The sequence below is a fragment of the Corythoichthys intestinalis genome, chromosome 10, assembly GCF_030265065.1.
Source record: "Corythoichthys intestinalis isolate RoL2023-P3 chromosome 10, ASM3026506v1, whole genome shotgun sequence".
Classification (NCBI taxonomy): domain Eukaryota; kingdom Metazoa; phylum Chordata; class Actinopteri; order Syngnathiformes; family Syngnathidae; genus Corythoichthys; species Corythoichthys intestinalis.
This window is the reverse complement of record NC_080404.1, coordinates 18,131,440-18,147,508: the sequence shown is the minus strand read 5'-3', so window position 1 is coordinate 18,147,508 and position 16,069 is coordinate 18,131,440. Positions and strand designations below refer to the sequence as shown.

General features: G+C 45.4%; 1 protein-coding gene across 1 annotated transcript; it reads left to right on the top strand.

The window, feature by feature from the left end:
- The first annotated feature begins 401 nt into the window (after window positions 1–401).
- On the top strand, window positions 402–2,880 carry irf2bp2a (interferon regulatory factor 2 binding protein 2a). The gene is made up of 2 exons (XM_057848618.1): window positions 402–1,544; window positions 1,778–2,880. The coding sequence occupies exons 1-2, from the start codon at window positions 710–712 to the stop codon at window positions 2,497–2,499; spliced, it is 1,557 nt and encodes a 518-aa protein (XP_057704601.1). The 5' UTR covers window positions 402–709; the 3' UTR covers window positions 2,500–2,880.
- The last annotated feature ends 13,189 nt before the right edge of the window (window positions 2,881–16,069 follow it).

Genomic DNA, 16,069 nt, shown 5'->3' with positions numbered 1-16,069 from the left:
GTCGTGGTCTTTCTCTGTCTGAGACTGCCCGCTTCACTTCCTGGGTCCATTGAAGCTTGTTTTAGACACTATAAGGTAATCAGTGCTCTCGTTTGATTGGCTAAAAAAGTACAGGCATTTAAAAATGTCTGACATCAGCTATTTTGCCTTATTTTGGGGATGTGCAGACTTTTGTTTTTCTCCATATTACACATTGGAAAACTAAAATTCTGTGTGGCTTGAATTTATTATGATTCTTTAAACATGACCAAGACGTTATTTATGCCTTATAATTAGCAAAATAGTCACTTGCCATTTAAAGGGTTTAAGTGTCATATTGTGAGATTGTTTTTAAAAAGAGCAGGAGCAGAGTGAGTGGCAAGAGGCTGCAGTAAAGTGAGGGGGGGGGGGCGTGTGGAGGGGTTCTGTCGAAGAAATCAAGTCAATAGAAGTGGAAGCAGGCGTGGTGACGTCACTGGTCCACATTGAGCCAGTAGTACATTGAGTCAGCGGCGCTAGATAGACGAGCGCCCGACTAAAGTACACACCGACATGAACTTCTCCCTGTGAAACTCCGCCGTCGTCACACGCTAAGCCGGGAAAGGACCACTTTTCGGCTCCTTTTTAGCCACACGGAACTTGCTTTTTTACCCGCTTTCGAAAAGGTGGGGGGAGAAGAGAGGAAGAAGCTAATTTTGGGTTTGTTTTCAGGGTGTCGACGACGAGCGCCATGTCGTCCACGGCGGTCGCTGCTTCTTCCAGGAGGCAGTCGTGTTATTTGTGCGACCTGCCCCGCATGCCCTGGGCCATGATTTGGGATTTTACCGAACCCGTGTGCAGGGGATGTGTCAACTACGAGGGAGCGGACCGCATCGAGTTTGTCATCGAGACCGCCCGCCAGCTGAAGCGGGCTCACGGCTTCCAGGAGGGCAGGTCTCCCGGGCCCGTCAAGTCGCAGCTCTCCGGGAAGGAGATCCAGGCGATCAACCACGCCGCGGCGGGAGACCCCGGCTCGCGGCCACCGCAGCCCTTGGATCGCTACCCGCTCTCCACCGACCGCCCCCCGAGGCTGGGCTCCGAGTACGCGTCCGGACGTCAGGCGAACGGCATCCCCGTGCCCAATGGATTTCCTAAGCCCGACGAGCCGCCGGAGCTCAACCGCCAGAGTCCCAACCCGCGCCGGAACAGCGCGGTGCCCCCCAACCTCGTGCCTTTGGTGAACGGGAGCATGGCCCCCGTGCACGCCGTCAACGGTAGACCGGGACAGATGGGGCTTCCCTCCGCCCTAGCGGCCGGTAGTCCAGCCGAGCTGGGCAAGAGACCGGCTTCGGTGTCCAGCAGCGAGCACGACCGCGACGGCAAGGAGAAGCACAGAGCGGACAGTCTGACGCCGGAGATCGCGGAGGCTCACAAAGGCAGAGCGGAGCCCGACTGGATGGGCAAGGGCAAGACTGTGCGGGATCTCATGGCTCTGCACACGTTCGACAGCCGCTTCAAGAAGGACCATGCGGCCATGCAACAAAGGGTGATGAGCTACGACGGCAGCGCCTCGGCTTCCAAGTCAGGTAGGCAGGCATTTTTACCCCAACTAGAATTCCACACTCAATTGTTTTATGTATTTATTTATTTTGTCTGGACACTGCCACCCCTCCCGTTCACACATATCGAGGCAAACTAGTTGTTTTTGCAGCTTGTTGCGCCGCCACATACATGTCCTCCACTGTCTCTCTGTATGCGTGTCCTAGTGTGAGCTCAACAACTCATCCGTGCTTTCTGTTTAACCCTTTCCCACCTCCAGAGAGAGGAAAGCACCCCCGCAGCAGTATGAAGAGAAAAGCCTCCCCCGAACCGGAGGGCGAAGGCACGGCCGCCAAGCTCAACGGCGAAGCCCAGCAGTGGTTACCGCCGCCTTCCGACGGACTCAAAATGCCACCGGTGCCCCCTCCGAGCTTCGCCTCACCCCCTTCCACGATATCCCCCCACTCCCGCACCACCCCACCGGAGGCAGCTCAGAACGGCCAGTCCCCCATGGCGGCGCTCATCATGGCGGCAGACAACGCGGGCGGGAACAGTTCTCCCAAGGATGCCAACCAAGTCCACTCCACCACACGCAGGAACAGCAGCAGTCCCCTGTCGCCCTCCTCCATGAGTCAGAGGAGGCTGGCGCAGAGAGATGCATCAGGCGCAGGTACCCCTCACGTGCCGGGCATGGACCAAGTGCACCCCCAAAGCATTCCGGACACCTCGGTACCAGGCAGCATACCCCTGTGCTGCACGCTGTGCCACGAGCGTTTAGAGGACACCCACTTTGTTCAGTGCCCGTCTGTGCCCTCTCACAAGTTCTGCTTCCCCTGCTCGAGGGAGAGCATAAAACAGCAAGGTGCCACGGGTGAAGTGTATTGTCCCAGCGGGGAGAAGTGTCCCCTGGTGGGCTCCAACGTACCCTGGGCTTTCATGCAGGGGGAAATCGCCACCATCCTGGCGGGGGACGTCAAAGTAAAAAAGGAGAGGGACCCTTGATTTGGTTCCGAGCAGAAAAATGAGTATAAATATATAAATATCACATACATACCATTCAAACAAACTAACAGCCTTGTACATATTGGACCCAAGGGAAGAGTATACTTCGTAAACATGGTTGTATAATTTTTGATTTTTGAATACATTTTCTTTCTATATTTTTGAAGATAAAGGTATGTACTCATTATAATGGACTACGTTCCTCTTTGTTGATGTTTAACAAAATTCTCGATGTACTTCTAGGTCTGGTGGCAGTTCCTGTTTAACGTAGAATGTGACTAATGCTACTCTACGAGCACTTGGCAAAACTGAAATGCTTTTAGCTGTACTTGTATGCACTTGTTTAAAATTGCCAAATACAATTTCTTGATCTTGTATGAACTGATTGTCTGAGCTTGCTTCATTCGAGTCGTGAAGGGGCGCTGGGCCGCGTGCGGAAGGCAGGGCTTATTTCTGCTTGTTGTGACGCCTCACGGCACGTAAGTAGGCTAGCGGGCTGCACAAAGGCACCCTGTCTCTGCGCACATGACTCTCGTAAAAAAGAAAGCGCGCTTAGTAATAACAGGCTGTTCGTCGCCCCTCACCACCCCTGAAAATTGCCTCCATTTGTGAGCGCTGTAACTGACTGCTGCCAAATGAAATATGTGCCAAGTCATGTTCAGTCAGATGGAATCTGTTGAGTCAGTAATGTGGGAACGTGGACCATTATCAGCACCGTGGTAATGTGTCGATGGAAGTTATTGTACGAATCGCTCTGAATTGCTGCTGAATACATCACATGAGCTGCAGCTTGGTTCCAATTCCGTTTCATCCAATCACAAGTGGCCAATAAAATTCATGCAGACCGCAAGCATGCGATCATATTGCAGCAAAACGCATAACACAGGTTTTCCGGCTACATGTAGATAAAACAGCCGTACTGTCAGTTGTAGTAAGAGCAAGAATCTGCTACGGTAAGGCAATGTGTGCTTCCACGCACCGCCTGCACCCGTTCACATGGAAACGTGGCAGATTCATGGAAAGAGGTGCCGTAAAATGTAAACAGCAGGTCAGGGTGCCTATGTGTGACGGCGACAGGGCGTCTCAACCAGTCCCCACAAGTGAGAGCGGCTTATGAGGTCATTGAATGACAAAAGGCAGTTACGGTGCCTTCAAACGACAAGCGGTGTTGACTCGTTTGGCGCCTACAGACAAAGAAGTCTCACTCGTGTGTAGCTGACGCTGCAGCAAATAGGCACTGGCTTGGCTGGCAGGCACGGGTGGGAGTGCTGCATGTGTGGGTTAATGTAGTAAGTAGTTGCGTAATTATTTGACACAATCTGCTTCCTGCTCATGTTTTATGGAACTGTCAGTCGCAGTGCCGAAAAATGCAGCAACGGCACGCAACCTAAAGCGGTTCTTATCTCATTGACAGAGCTCAAAGAAATGTATTCATATCATGTGAACTCAGAACCATCATGTCTGCGATATGAAGAGCGGTTCAACTTTTTGTGATGCGTCTTTCAATACAAGCCGTTTCAAAGACCGCGGTTAGTTTATAGACCCTTTCCGTTTACTGGTCTTCTTATCAGCCACTTATCAGGTGGACTTTAAAACCAGAAACACAGCCTAGTTTGATAAAGTTCACGTACTCGTGCCATCTAATAGTCAATGTGCACTTTATTTTATGAATCGGGACTTTGACCCACTTGTGCTTTATAAAGGAATGGCCGGCGAGCTTAGCCATGTGCGTGTGGTCGTTTGCACATTAGCACACAAAGGAACATTTGTACCCAGTGCAATTAAGGGTTATCGGAACTGAGCCGTGTGCATGTTTGTTCACTGAAATAGCATGCAGCGATAATGTATCCACGGAAGTGTCTTGCCATAATATAGTGCACTGTGTTGCATCGTGACCGGTCTAATAGATACACAGCAGATGCTTGGGTGAAAGTAAACAGCTACAAATACTTATTCAATTATTATGATGTTGTTTTTGTTTATACTATTTGGGCATGATGGGACAATTTGCAGTTAATTGTTTCTGGTCTTCATTTGGCTTTGTTTTTCTTAGCTTCAGGGAATTTGAGTGTTTAATCATCTAATGGGACCTTGCTACGCTTGTTTTTTATTTTTAAAATGAAATGGACACATGACAATTTCAGACTGATGCTGCAGCTCTTACAGTATGTAGATAATGTACGTTCGCTGTGAAATATCTCTGCCAGCCACACGGTCACATTCTTTATCACTACGGCGTATTGTTTAATCAATGGTTGTAAAATCCCTCATTGGCTGTTTGATGGATATATGTGACAGAGCTCTGTTCATCAGGCTAAGTGAAAGGCAATAACAGATTGGCGAGTCTGTTACTTCACCCCCTTGCTGTTAATGGTTAACTAAACTGTAGGTCAGCATGCAGCCTTACGCAAAGATGTTGATTGGATGGTGAAGCCACAACTTGGGTCGGTCACAGTTCATATTTGTTGTCACAGGAACAACACTTAGAGCAACGAGTGTTCTCGTTTACTTGAATAAGCAAATTGGTTGTGTTTGCTTTTTTCATGTGGTCGCTGACATCTGTATAATCACATCCTTTTGTTTAACGGCAGACAATTTTATACGCTTTTGCAAATAAGGGTTATTGCCAACGGGAACAAAGATCACTGGTATTAGTATTTTGTAGTTGTACATGTTTTGAAATGTCTTTGTGTAATAGTAACATTGAACAATTTACTAGTCTTTCTGTTGGAGAGATTGTTTCTGCAAATTTCATTTTGTGTTCATGTTTTCTCGGGAATCAGCATAATTGTTTACTGGTAGTTTTTGCCCTCGCGTGCATCGTCAGACTCTGTTTGGTCGAAATCTGCATTTATTGTCCGTCATCTGCTAAAAACGTTAAGTTCTTAACAGTAGGTTGTCAGCCCTGTGGCTCGTGTCCAATATGGAGTGAATGAGGGAGGTGTGGTCGAAAGGGGAAGTGGATGTTTTGAAAGTTGCTCCTGGATGACAAAACATGTTGTTATAGAATGCGTTTTCATTGGTTGGTTGGCTACATATTCTCCTGAGCATGCAGTTCAACAACTAGAATGTAATTATGTTAAAAAGTAAAACCCAATTGGAGTTAGCATATGTAAATCCTTGCGGGACTGTAATTCCTCAGCATTTCCATCCATAGAATTACCGTCGAGGTGTTAAAGTGGGTAAATGGGTAGAGAGTAGGAGGGAGGGAGTGAGGGCTGGCCCATGTGAGAGACAGTGAAGTATTACATGTTGCCAGCTGTTTCACTAACCCATCTATGTTTAGCACAATAATATGCCAAAAGGAGTAACTGGACCAGATTTTCCCGCTCCCGGTCTAAGTGATCCGCTTGGTTTAAATTTAGACCTGTCAGAGAAAACAAGGTCACAGCAAATGCTTTATTGAGGACACACTTATATAGGCCTCTTTTTTTCATCAATCAAAGTTTCCCCTTTGGAGTTGGGCTCAGCCTCCTGCGAGGCTCTTAATGAAAGCTTTTCGCTGGAAAGGAAGGAGGGGAAAAAGCTGGAGCTCCAACCGGTAATTAGGAGGTGCACGGCTGCATGTGTAAAACGTCCCTTCGGATTGTTGGCTGGCTTTTCAGTCGGCTGGTCCGGCCATAAAAAGCCAACCGCGTTAAGTTGATTACAATGTCGAGAGCCAAACGGGCCTTGTGAGGGTTCAGTGAGTTTAGCGTGAAGCTAAGGTCATACAAAGATATATTTCTACAGTTTTTTTTTTGCAAACACGTCTGTCGTCTCTTTTACATTTCTCTCGAGCTGGCAGCAACTCTCTCACTATGCATTCTTACAGTTCTCTCTTTCTCTTGCCGTGTTGCTATGAATCAAGTCTGTGAAATGGAAATGAGGACTCTCTCTTGCTCTCTTCCTCTCCCTCCCTCTCTTTCCAGACATCAAACCAAGCTATGCCTCAATGTTTTTCTCAGATCTTGGAGTGCTGCCAAATCTTGTAAGTGGAGCAGCTGAGAGAGGGAGGGAGGGAAGGAGAGGAAGAAGGAAAGAGGACAAAAAAATAGAAGGGGAACGGATGAAAAATGAACATGGGAAAGGCAAAGTGAGAGACGAGGACAAAGGATGGGACGCTTCCAAGAGCGTTTGGGCTTTCGAGCACAGTACGATCTCTTCGTTTTTGCTGAGCAACGAACCCTGACGCCTATCTTGGGATCAGCTGTTAAGAACACATGCTGCTCCCGGGACGATTTATCCAACATACATTAGGATCCGTCCATTTTCAGTATATGATACTGAAAAACTCACACTGTCATTACGTTCTACAAAAGATGGGGTCTCCACCTGCCCTTGCAGTGGGCACCCCACCCACCCAATGTATATATTTAGGCTGTGTTGCCTCCTCTCACATGCCAAGCTAAAGTTAGCTTTAACGCCCAGCATGAGCCAGGCTAAAAGTAAACATGTGGGAAGCTTTTCCTCCAGAAGGATCTTCGGCAACTATTTTTTTCTTTCTACTTTAGTAAATGAAAAGCACAGGGCCTTATTCATCAACTAAGTTTGTAAGAAAACTTCTTAGGTCTCATAACTCTAACTGGAGAATGCTGACAGGCACAAGCGATTGGTTGCGTAGGTTTATGATTAAATAATCTGATATACAGTAACAGTAGGAGTAGTACAGATAATGCAATGAAGTTATTATTTTGCTGTTATTCTGTTGTTTTAGAGATGCTCAGTCTGTTTCTACTACGGTAGGATCTGGCTTGTGTGTCTCTTAGCCAAAGAAGTCCATTTAAGGTAAACACAACTGAGGAGACGCAGGCGGCTTCAAGTCATTTGTTCCAGCTTCAGAGCTGCAATGTAGTAAAAGGCTTTCCTATCTAAACGCAAACGTCGCTGGCGTGTATCTGACGAGGGAGCGGCCCGCCGGGCTGATGAATGGCTGGCTTTCTGGGGTGTGTCAGCAGATCTGCGGTGATGTATTATGGGATGCTCACAGCAGCTCATTTCCTCCCCGTCCTTGTCTGTTCTAGCCTCGCTCCCGCTTAGGGCCTCGGCCGCACATAATTATTGGCCTTTCAAGTCAGGCTGCGGCACGGCAAACTCGTCCGCGTGCTATGAAAATCAACCTCCGCCGCAACCGCGCAATTAAACTCCGGGGTTGGGGAATCACAAAGCACACAACTTTGCTCGCCGAGTTCCTCCTTTCATCTCTGTGCCGTCAGCGGATAAGAGCACTCGTAGATATTTTGTCACTTTCATTTGTGTCCGTGGGATAAACTCTGTGACTGTAGTTTCTCTGTATGTTTCGTAACCAAGTGGGAGGTATTTCTCCTCTGAGTGCTAATGCTGTTGTCAATCAAAAAAATCGGTCTTGTCGACTCTCCTCTTTCTTTTCTCTTTTTGTTTTGGCAAACTATTTCCTTAATAAGCAATTCTGCCGCCTGCCAGTCGTAGAACGTTTGGAAAGAGCAAGCCAAGCCTGTGTTTGACAGGTGGCTGCTATTACTGGAACCGGTGACTTCGAGTGTGTTACACAACTGTCGCTTGGACCGCTTTATTTAAAGAGCTTGCATTACTTTGCCCGATTAGCTGATAACTCTGCTGATGCGTTTCGCAACAGGTGGGCCAACAGGGAAGGAGAGTCTGTATAGGAACAGAATAACTGAATGCTGTTGTGACCCGTCATCATATACTGTCAAGTCTGCTAATGACGGGTTCTGAGGGTTACTGTATACACGGCTTCGTAATGATATAATCACAAGGCAGAAAGGGCAGCCGCTCCCCTCCCTTGTCCTCCTCTTTGGCTGGAATGTGCAGGGGGAGAAAAATGATCCAATGTCATCCGGAGTGATGGAAGCTTCGCCGTTGAGCCAGAGGGATATGTTCAACGGAGGGAGGAAGGTGGGGGGAGTGCGGATATTTCGGTTTCAGAGTGAGTTGGAGTAAGTCCGGGCACAGAGCCAAGCATGCTGATGGAAGGGACGGGAGGGGCTGCGGGGGGTTGGGAGAGAGAGAGAGAGAAAGGAGGGAGTCGGAGACCTTTTTGGGCTGTCAGCTTCATGAGCACACAGCTGCTTCTGGAAAATTCTGCACCCCGCCCCACTAAACCATCAGGCATGACATGAATAACAAGAGAGGCCGAGCCATCCGCAGCGGATAGTTTTTCTTTTGACTCGGGCCTAACGGAGCGCTTCCAACGCCCTGGCCTTGCACATAGTGGAAAAATCAACAATGAACGGGACACCGGGGCACAATGTGGAAATGAAATCCAGGCTTTAGAGGGCTTTGTCTGGACAAGGACGCCGTCCACACAGACCCTGAGGGCTTTGGAAAAAGCCATGTAGCAAAATGCCAACTGATGTGTTTTGATGGGGTTACTTGTTCACCAGCCAGTCACTAATTGGAGAGCAAGCTGCTAGATGATATTCACCCAATGTGTTGCTTTTGCAAAACTCTTAACCTCCGGAGTTAGACGAAGCTTCAAAACAGCACGTCGCTTAAATCGCGACCAGTAACCACTCGCCCGGGGTCTAAGTACAGCCTTTACGTCGGTGTGCAAGCGAGATGAGATAATGCTAGCCTTTATCGGCCCATGTGGTTGTTAGCTACGCACGGCCCTGCCCGCCCGGTGTTGACATTTCCCTCCCCGGCCTGTCTGAACACATCGAGCAATGGCGGCTCCTGTCAGGCTGCTTTTACGGCTGATAGAAAGATGAGTCACACGCGCTCATCTCGCCTCCGCCTCTGCCTGGCAGCGCTCTTCCCCTTAACCCCCGCCATTCCCGCTCTCCAGGCCTTATGTGTACATGCGGCACATGGTGGATTATATAAATAGAGGGGAACGCGTGGCTCGTCGCTGACGCCTGACATTTTCATGCCCCAGCAAGCCGCTGATACAGTTGGCGCTTGGCACGCATTCCTCTCCTGGGTTTATCCATCTGTTGGTGTTGAGCCCGGCCCATCCCCCCCGTCCAGCCGGTCGTATGTTCGTGTAACGTAACACGAGCGTCACCTTTCACTCTATTCATCTTTACATGCTAGCACCGCGTGACGCAAACCTCACCCCTCCCTCTTGCTATGTTTTTCCTCTTTCTCTCTCTCTACCAACCACCTCTTCCCACGCTACAACAGCTAGTCATGCCATATGAAAATAATAACAATAGCCAAACCTACACAGTTTGTGTCATTTGCCCTTACATTCATATTTAAGAATTCAGAGTGATACTGGCTTTGCGTAGAGCTGAAAGACAATGCATCCAGGGTGCTTCCTGGATGCCCGCCAACTTCCAGTAGCACAGCACTGCAGCGTGTCAATATGCCTGTTGCCTAGGAAACAAGGAGCGCACATACTGTCACGTTGGCAACCGAAAGCCTTCTCGTTACTCTTCAGTGCCTTTCTTTACAAAGAGACAGCAAAGTTGTACGGCTCCCCTGTAGATGGATTGCACATGCCTGCGCCATTCAGTCACTCAGTGATCGGGCCAGGGCGTGACCCCACCTGCGCAATTGTGTTTGTTGAATTAGGGATCACAGAGCCTACTACATACTTGTACAACCAGTGATTTGTTTTGGTTCAGATTGAACAAAATTAGCATACATTTGCAGAAAAGATAGGTTCACAAAGTGTTTTTTTTAAAGATGATCAGTCTGGGACGTCCTCGCCGCTGTGTGAATCACTGCGTCCTCGCACATGTTATCAGCATAGTGATTGTGTCCTGCGGCAAGCAACTTGGCCGTGAGTTATTACTGGCAGGTCTATAGTCCTCCATCAGGCGTTGTGAAAGAACAACCTCAGCTGTGACACGCAGTGCAGCACCTCTGTTGCAAAGTCACAACTTGCAACAGAAGTCATGTGTTTGAAACACAAAGTGCCGCAGCAAGCTCATCAGTCTTTCCTGAGCTGCGACCTTGATCAGAGGTGGCGCTTTTTTGCTCACAGGCTAAAACTTTATTTATTTGTGAAAGAAAGAAATAACGGCATGCGATCGACATGAGAGTTTTATACATCGTCCCCGGTGACATTTTCAAGACAAAATTTTCACTTTTTAAACTGAAGCAATGATTGATTGGCTGAGCAGAAGGTGACACACCAAAACAACAACGGTTGCGCAGGCGTTCGAGTAGGCTGTCCTTTTCATCCAGGGTTTAAATCTGGCTCTCATTTGCGCACATTGTCGTTGTATCTTTGAGCAAGACACTTCACCCAACTTCAGAGGTGGGTAGTAATGCGTTACATGTACTCCGTTACATTTACTTGAGTAACTTTTTGAGAAAAATGTACTTCTAACTAGGAGTGGGAACCTCTTGTTACCTCACGATACAATACGATTTGCACTACAAAGCTCACGATAACGATGATCTGACGATATGGCGATACAACGATTATTGATACATTAGTCAGGAAATCATTCCGGGATATTCTACAAACCACTAATAAACAGAAAAACAAGCTTCTGCTGTGAATTGGAATGAGTTTATCACTAGTAGACGTCCAATCCATTTGAACATCCCTCCCACTTAGAACGGCTTGAACGTCTATGGCCGTCATTGGCAGCCAATTTCAGGCAATGAGGTAATTTTGGACCATTTAAGGTCAATTACCTGTTGATTTTCAGTTACTTCCTGTTGATTTGGGGGTATTTTATGGGTCATTTCCTGTTTATTTTCAGTTACAGAACAGGAAGTGACCTGAGAATCACCTAAATGTTTAGGTAGTGACTCAAACTCAACAGGAAATGACCTGTAAATGAACAGCAAGTGACCTGTAAATGCCCCGAAAAATCGGACGGTGTCGAATTTGTGCTGCAACAATTAATCGATTAACTCGAGTATTCGATTGGAAAAAAAATTTAAATTAAATTTTGCTGCTTCGAGTATTCATTTAACTAAATTGGCGTTGTAATGGTTGGTTTTGAAAGTGTTTGCATTTATTTTCATTGATTTGGGTGGATACACGGCCCTCTAGTCTACCTCATTTCACATGGCTGAATCCATCTACTCCCTGTTAAGACCAACAAAAGCTAATTTTTTGTTTGAGCTAATGATTTTTTTTGACTGCATTCGTAATTTAGTTTAAAGGTATATTTAGCCATTTTTGTGGGAATATGTGTCTGAGCCATTTGTTAAAAGCATTGTAAAAAAGTGTTAGCATTTTATAGCATATGAGCTAGCGGACTTTTGCTATGTAAGTTAGCCAACTGTTCTTTGCTGTACATAGATCCTCTTTTTTTTAATATATAAACCGTGTGAGGTTCAGCTCAGGTATTTTAATTTTTTATGTTCCTTATCCGATTACTCGATTATTGGAAATAAATAGTTAATCGATTAATCGGCTACTAAAATAATCGATAGCTGCAGCCCTATTTCGAATGAACGAACATTCCCAGTCTAAATGGATTAGGCGTCGAGCACCGTCAATGGCAGTCTTAGAGTTACCGGAGACACTATTACGGTGGAAGATTTTGGTAGCAACTTGTTGGTCCCTTTTTTTTTTTTTTTTTAAAAAACACTGACACCTTTTTAAAATGATATCTCGATTCTTGGCAGGAGCATATCGATAACCTTTTGGGATACAAAGTATCACGATATATCACCATTTCAATATTTTTTCACACCCCTACTTCTAATAGTAGTTTTACTAAGCCATACGTTTTACTTTTACTTGAGTACATTTTTGAAGAAAAAACCCTACTCTAAAGGCCGAGTTATGCTTCTGCGGCAGACCTATGCGGTCAAGGCAGACCCAATTTACGACCCTCCGCTGTAGCCTGACGTGCACTTTATAAGAATCCTGACTGGGCATCACGTCAACGCATGGTGACGTGACGTAAATGGGCTTTGATTGGTCCGCTCAGATTGCTGTTTCCGGTTCAGCGCGAAATCACTGCTATTTTTAAACATTGTTGTGCTAGACGCAAAAATGGACCAAGCCGACAAGAGTATCATCAAAGAGGTCCGCAAGTACGACAACTTCTACAATGTCTTGTCAAGACATTATAGAGACTGCCAAATGCAAATTGGCAAATGGCAAGCAATTCGTGGAAGGAGATTGTGAAAATATGGGACTGGAGGTCAGCGATTGCATAAAAAAATGGAAGAACCACCGGGACAATTATGCGTGTGTTCGGAAGCGAATGGCCACACGAAACGGTGACACAGTCGGCCAAACACTGCCAGCATTTTATCACTTAATGTCGTATTTTTGGTAATTGCACTTTATCATTTATTGTGTACATATGTTTGCTGTAAGTCTGTGACTTAATTACATTTTACGCTTCAAGTATATGAGGAATAAAGCACAGGTGTGGTGTCAAAAGAGTTGTTTTGATGTTTATTTTTCCAACAACAGACAGTTCACACACTTGATACATCATAACTGATTGAGAGTGCCTCGGTGCTTTTTTGATAACGTGTTTACCATCAAGGCTTCCAACGCAGTTTGGGAAGTTCCATAGCTGCCAGAAATCTGCTATGGCTTCCTACTGGTTGGTTGTAGGACACAGCAAAGAAATTGGACAAAACACTGGACAACGCAGCTTGCTGGCTTCCACCCGATACTAGAATTCGTAATGTGACTGCCAGTCTCTGTGTGGCATCAACAGTCGGACAGACCACCTCCGCAACTGTCTTCTGCGTCGTCTGCGCCTCAACATTTGTATGATCAACATTTGTTGTTCAATGTTGATGAGCTGAAGATCCACATTAAAGCGTTCCATCTCCATTGTCATTGTTGTGTAACCGGAAGAAAACTAGAGGAAGTCGACAAGAGTCCCCCAAAACCGTACAAACACACCGCCACACCCCACTAGTGGCTTGGCGGTGAATTACAGAGGAATGCATTCCCTTGCCGCAGAACTATCGAATGCCCAATGACGCCATAGTCACTACGCCGTCACCGCAACGCAGAAGCATACTCAGGCTTTACTTCACTACTTTGGGCTACACAAGCATCATTAAATATTTCCTCTTTATTCTACATATTAGATTTATTAATAGTAACTATGAAGGAGCTATTAACTATTCAAACTAGGAACTATTTTCTCCACTAGAGGCCACTCATGCTCTTTGGACTAATAATGCTTCATTTCTGTCTTTTTTCTTTCTCTCTCTTACCGGAATTCAATTATTATTATTTTTTTGTATTTCTTTTGCTTAATGTGGTTATGCAATGGGTTACTGTACAGTATCATTATAACAACGTATAACACAAACTTATCTATATGATAAGTTTGTGTCATACGTTGTTATAATGCTAAAAGAAAAAAAAAATCTTTTTTAAAAAAGCAGTTACAATGTTAATCATTACTTGAGTATTTTTCACTGGATACTTTTTTACTTATAGTTGAGTACATTTTTCGAATGACTACTTTTACTTGAGTAATATTATTTTGAAGTAATGCTACTCTTACTTAAGTAAAAGTTTTGGCTACTCTACCCTCTTCCTTACTTGTCTTGGTGAAACTAGCGTGAGGGTGGTGGTCAGAAGGTGCCAATTACCTGCCACGCTTCTACAATAGTAGCTCATTGCCACCTGGTTTGGAGTAAATGAATAATGCAATGTAATCTGATTGTTTTGAAACATTATATAAATCCAGTGGATAAAAAATGTCCATCATTTTTCACTCTTTGTGTACTAGTCTTTTAGTCTGGAGGAAAGCATCATGACTACAGTACAGTCCTGCTATCTTATGGCATCCTCTTTGAACCAAAAAGCAGACCAAATGATCGTATTAATAGTTCACAGACAGCTCCCATTTCATTCACTTCCATATTCTGTATATCTGAAGGACAGTTAAAGGTTGTCCCTGTCACCGGGCATCTTATCCACGTCTGGCTCCATTTGAGCTTGTATCACTGGAGGTGAAAGGTCCTGTGCCAACTATATATATCCTCTAAATCCTCTCCTCAACTTTGTTTGTGCCTTGAGTGGTGTCGGAGCAGCTGCACGAGAGTCACAGCTTGCTCGGGGATGCAGATCAAAGTGCTGATATGGCTTGTTATTTTTGGGGTCTGTGCTGCCCGGAGGACCCGAGAATTTTTGGAAGGATGGCGAGATGGTCGAAGGGATAAGCTGTACTGTGGCCAAAGGGGATGTCAGCTCAAAGGTCCTCCCGGCGTGCAACGTGAGCCCTACTGCCACATGGCATTGTGGGTATTCTGAGGGGAAAGAACTGCTGACATTGCCAGGCACAGACATGGCTGCACAATTTAAGCTCAACTCTTCATTTTGTCAGATTGCTCCACTTTATCTCCATTGACAAAGTTCATGCTCACCTTGATAAACAACGTCATATGACATGACCTCAAGATTTAATTAAATCTCCTGGTTTGTATGATCATGTGACCTTTTTACAACGGAGTTTAAACCCTTTCCTTAAAAAAACACATCAACTTCAATGGGTCATGTTATGCTGTGTGTGGTGAAATCACAGTAAATACATGGTGTGTGTTGTAAATGATGTCATATATCTCACCAGGTGACCTTAAACGTCAATGATTAAAAGATCTAAATCCATGAAGGATGCCACGATGATAAGTACAAATGATCAGCTTCTGTACTAGCAATATGTCTACATCATACAATGAGGTCATCAAGTCATTTGAAATGATTCTTCTTGTTCAAACTGTCAATGGGTATAGATTCATCTCAACTTTCCTCCTCCTAATGGAAGTTGTAGCGCCTGTGTTAAAAAGGTCTCGCTCATGCCAGCAGCTGCTACCTGCCACAAATGTTAATGTCAAACATTATATTACCATTAACTTTCTGTGCTGCCGCCAAATGCTATCATAGATCTTCAGACGGACAAAAAAACTTGCATTCCCATTCAAGTAACATGGGGTTGTAATAGCATACTGACACAAAAAAGAAAGATGCCATGTCATTCACTTAATTACACGTCCCCTCGGGCGCACACCTTGAAAACCACTTGATTAATTTGTTTGCCACTTACGGAAAATCATCATGGATTCCCGGTCTTCTTGTTCCAAAGTTGCCTGTGTACGTGATGACACTGTGTTAATTAAGAGGGATATGTCGAGATTGCGCCATAAATCAATTCGCTTGTATTTTCATGCTTAGTCTACCGCTGGAATTCGTTACTTGTTCCTGTCATAACATTTAGGCTGTCAGTAAGGAGACAGACTACACCGTGAGGCAACTGCTGTATTGTCATATTACTCTCTGAGGGGTTTGACAACAGTGGAAAGGATAACTGACTTGTTCTCGTTACTGCTGCCGTGTTCGACATCTGGAACATAAAGCAAGCAATGACACAGGCTGCGAAATAAAATGCAGGTTTCAGTCTTTCAATAAATCCTGAAAAGTCACTTGAAATTAACTCCACAGCAAGAAGTAAGGCAGTTATGCTCGGTTTGGATTAGTTTTCTGCATTAAAAAATGGTGTTCACACTCAACTGGCTGTCTTTGAACCACTAAGGTCACTGATTCTGCTGGATTGCAGGATGAGCACTAGAGAAAATGGATGAATAAAGGGAATGATCTTGTATATAATTTAACACACATACAAAAAATGTTAATAAATCCCATATTCTGTCACCTGAAGGGGTGCTAGTTGAGGTTTATACTGTCTTGACTATA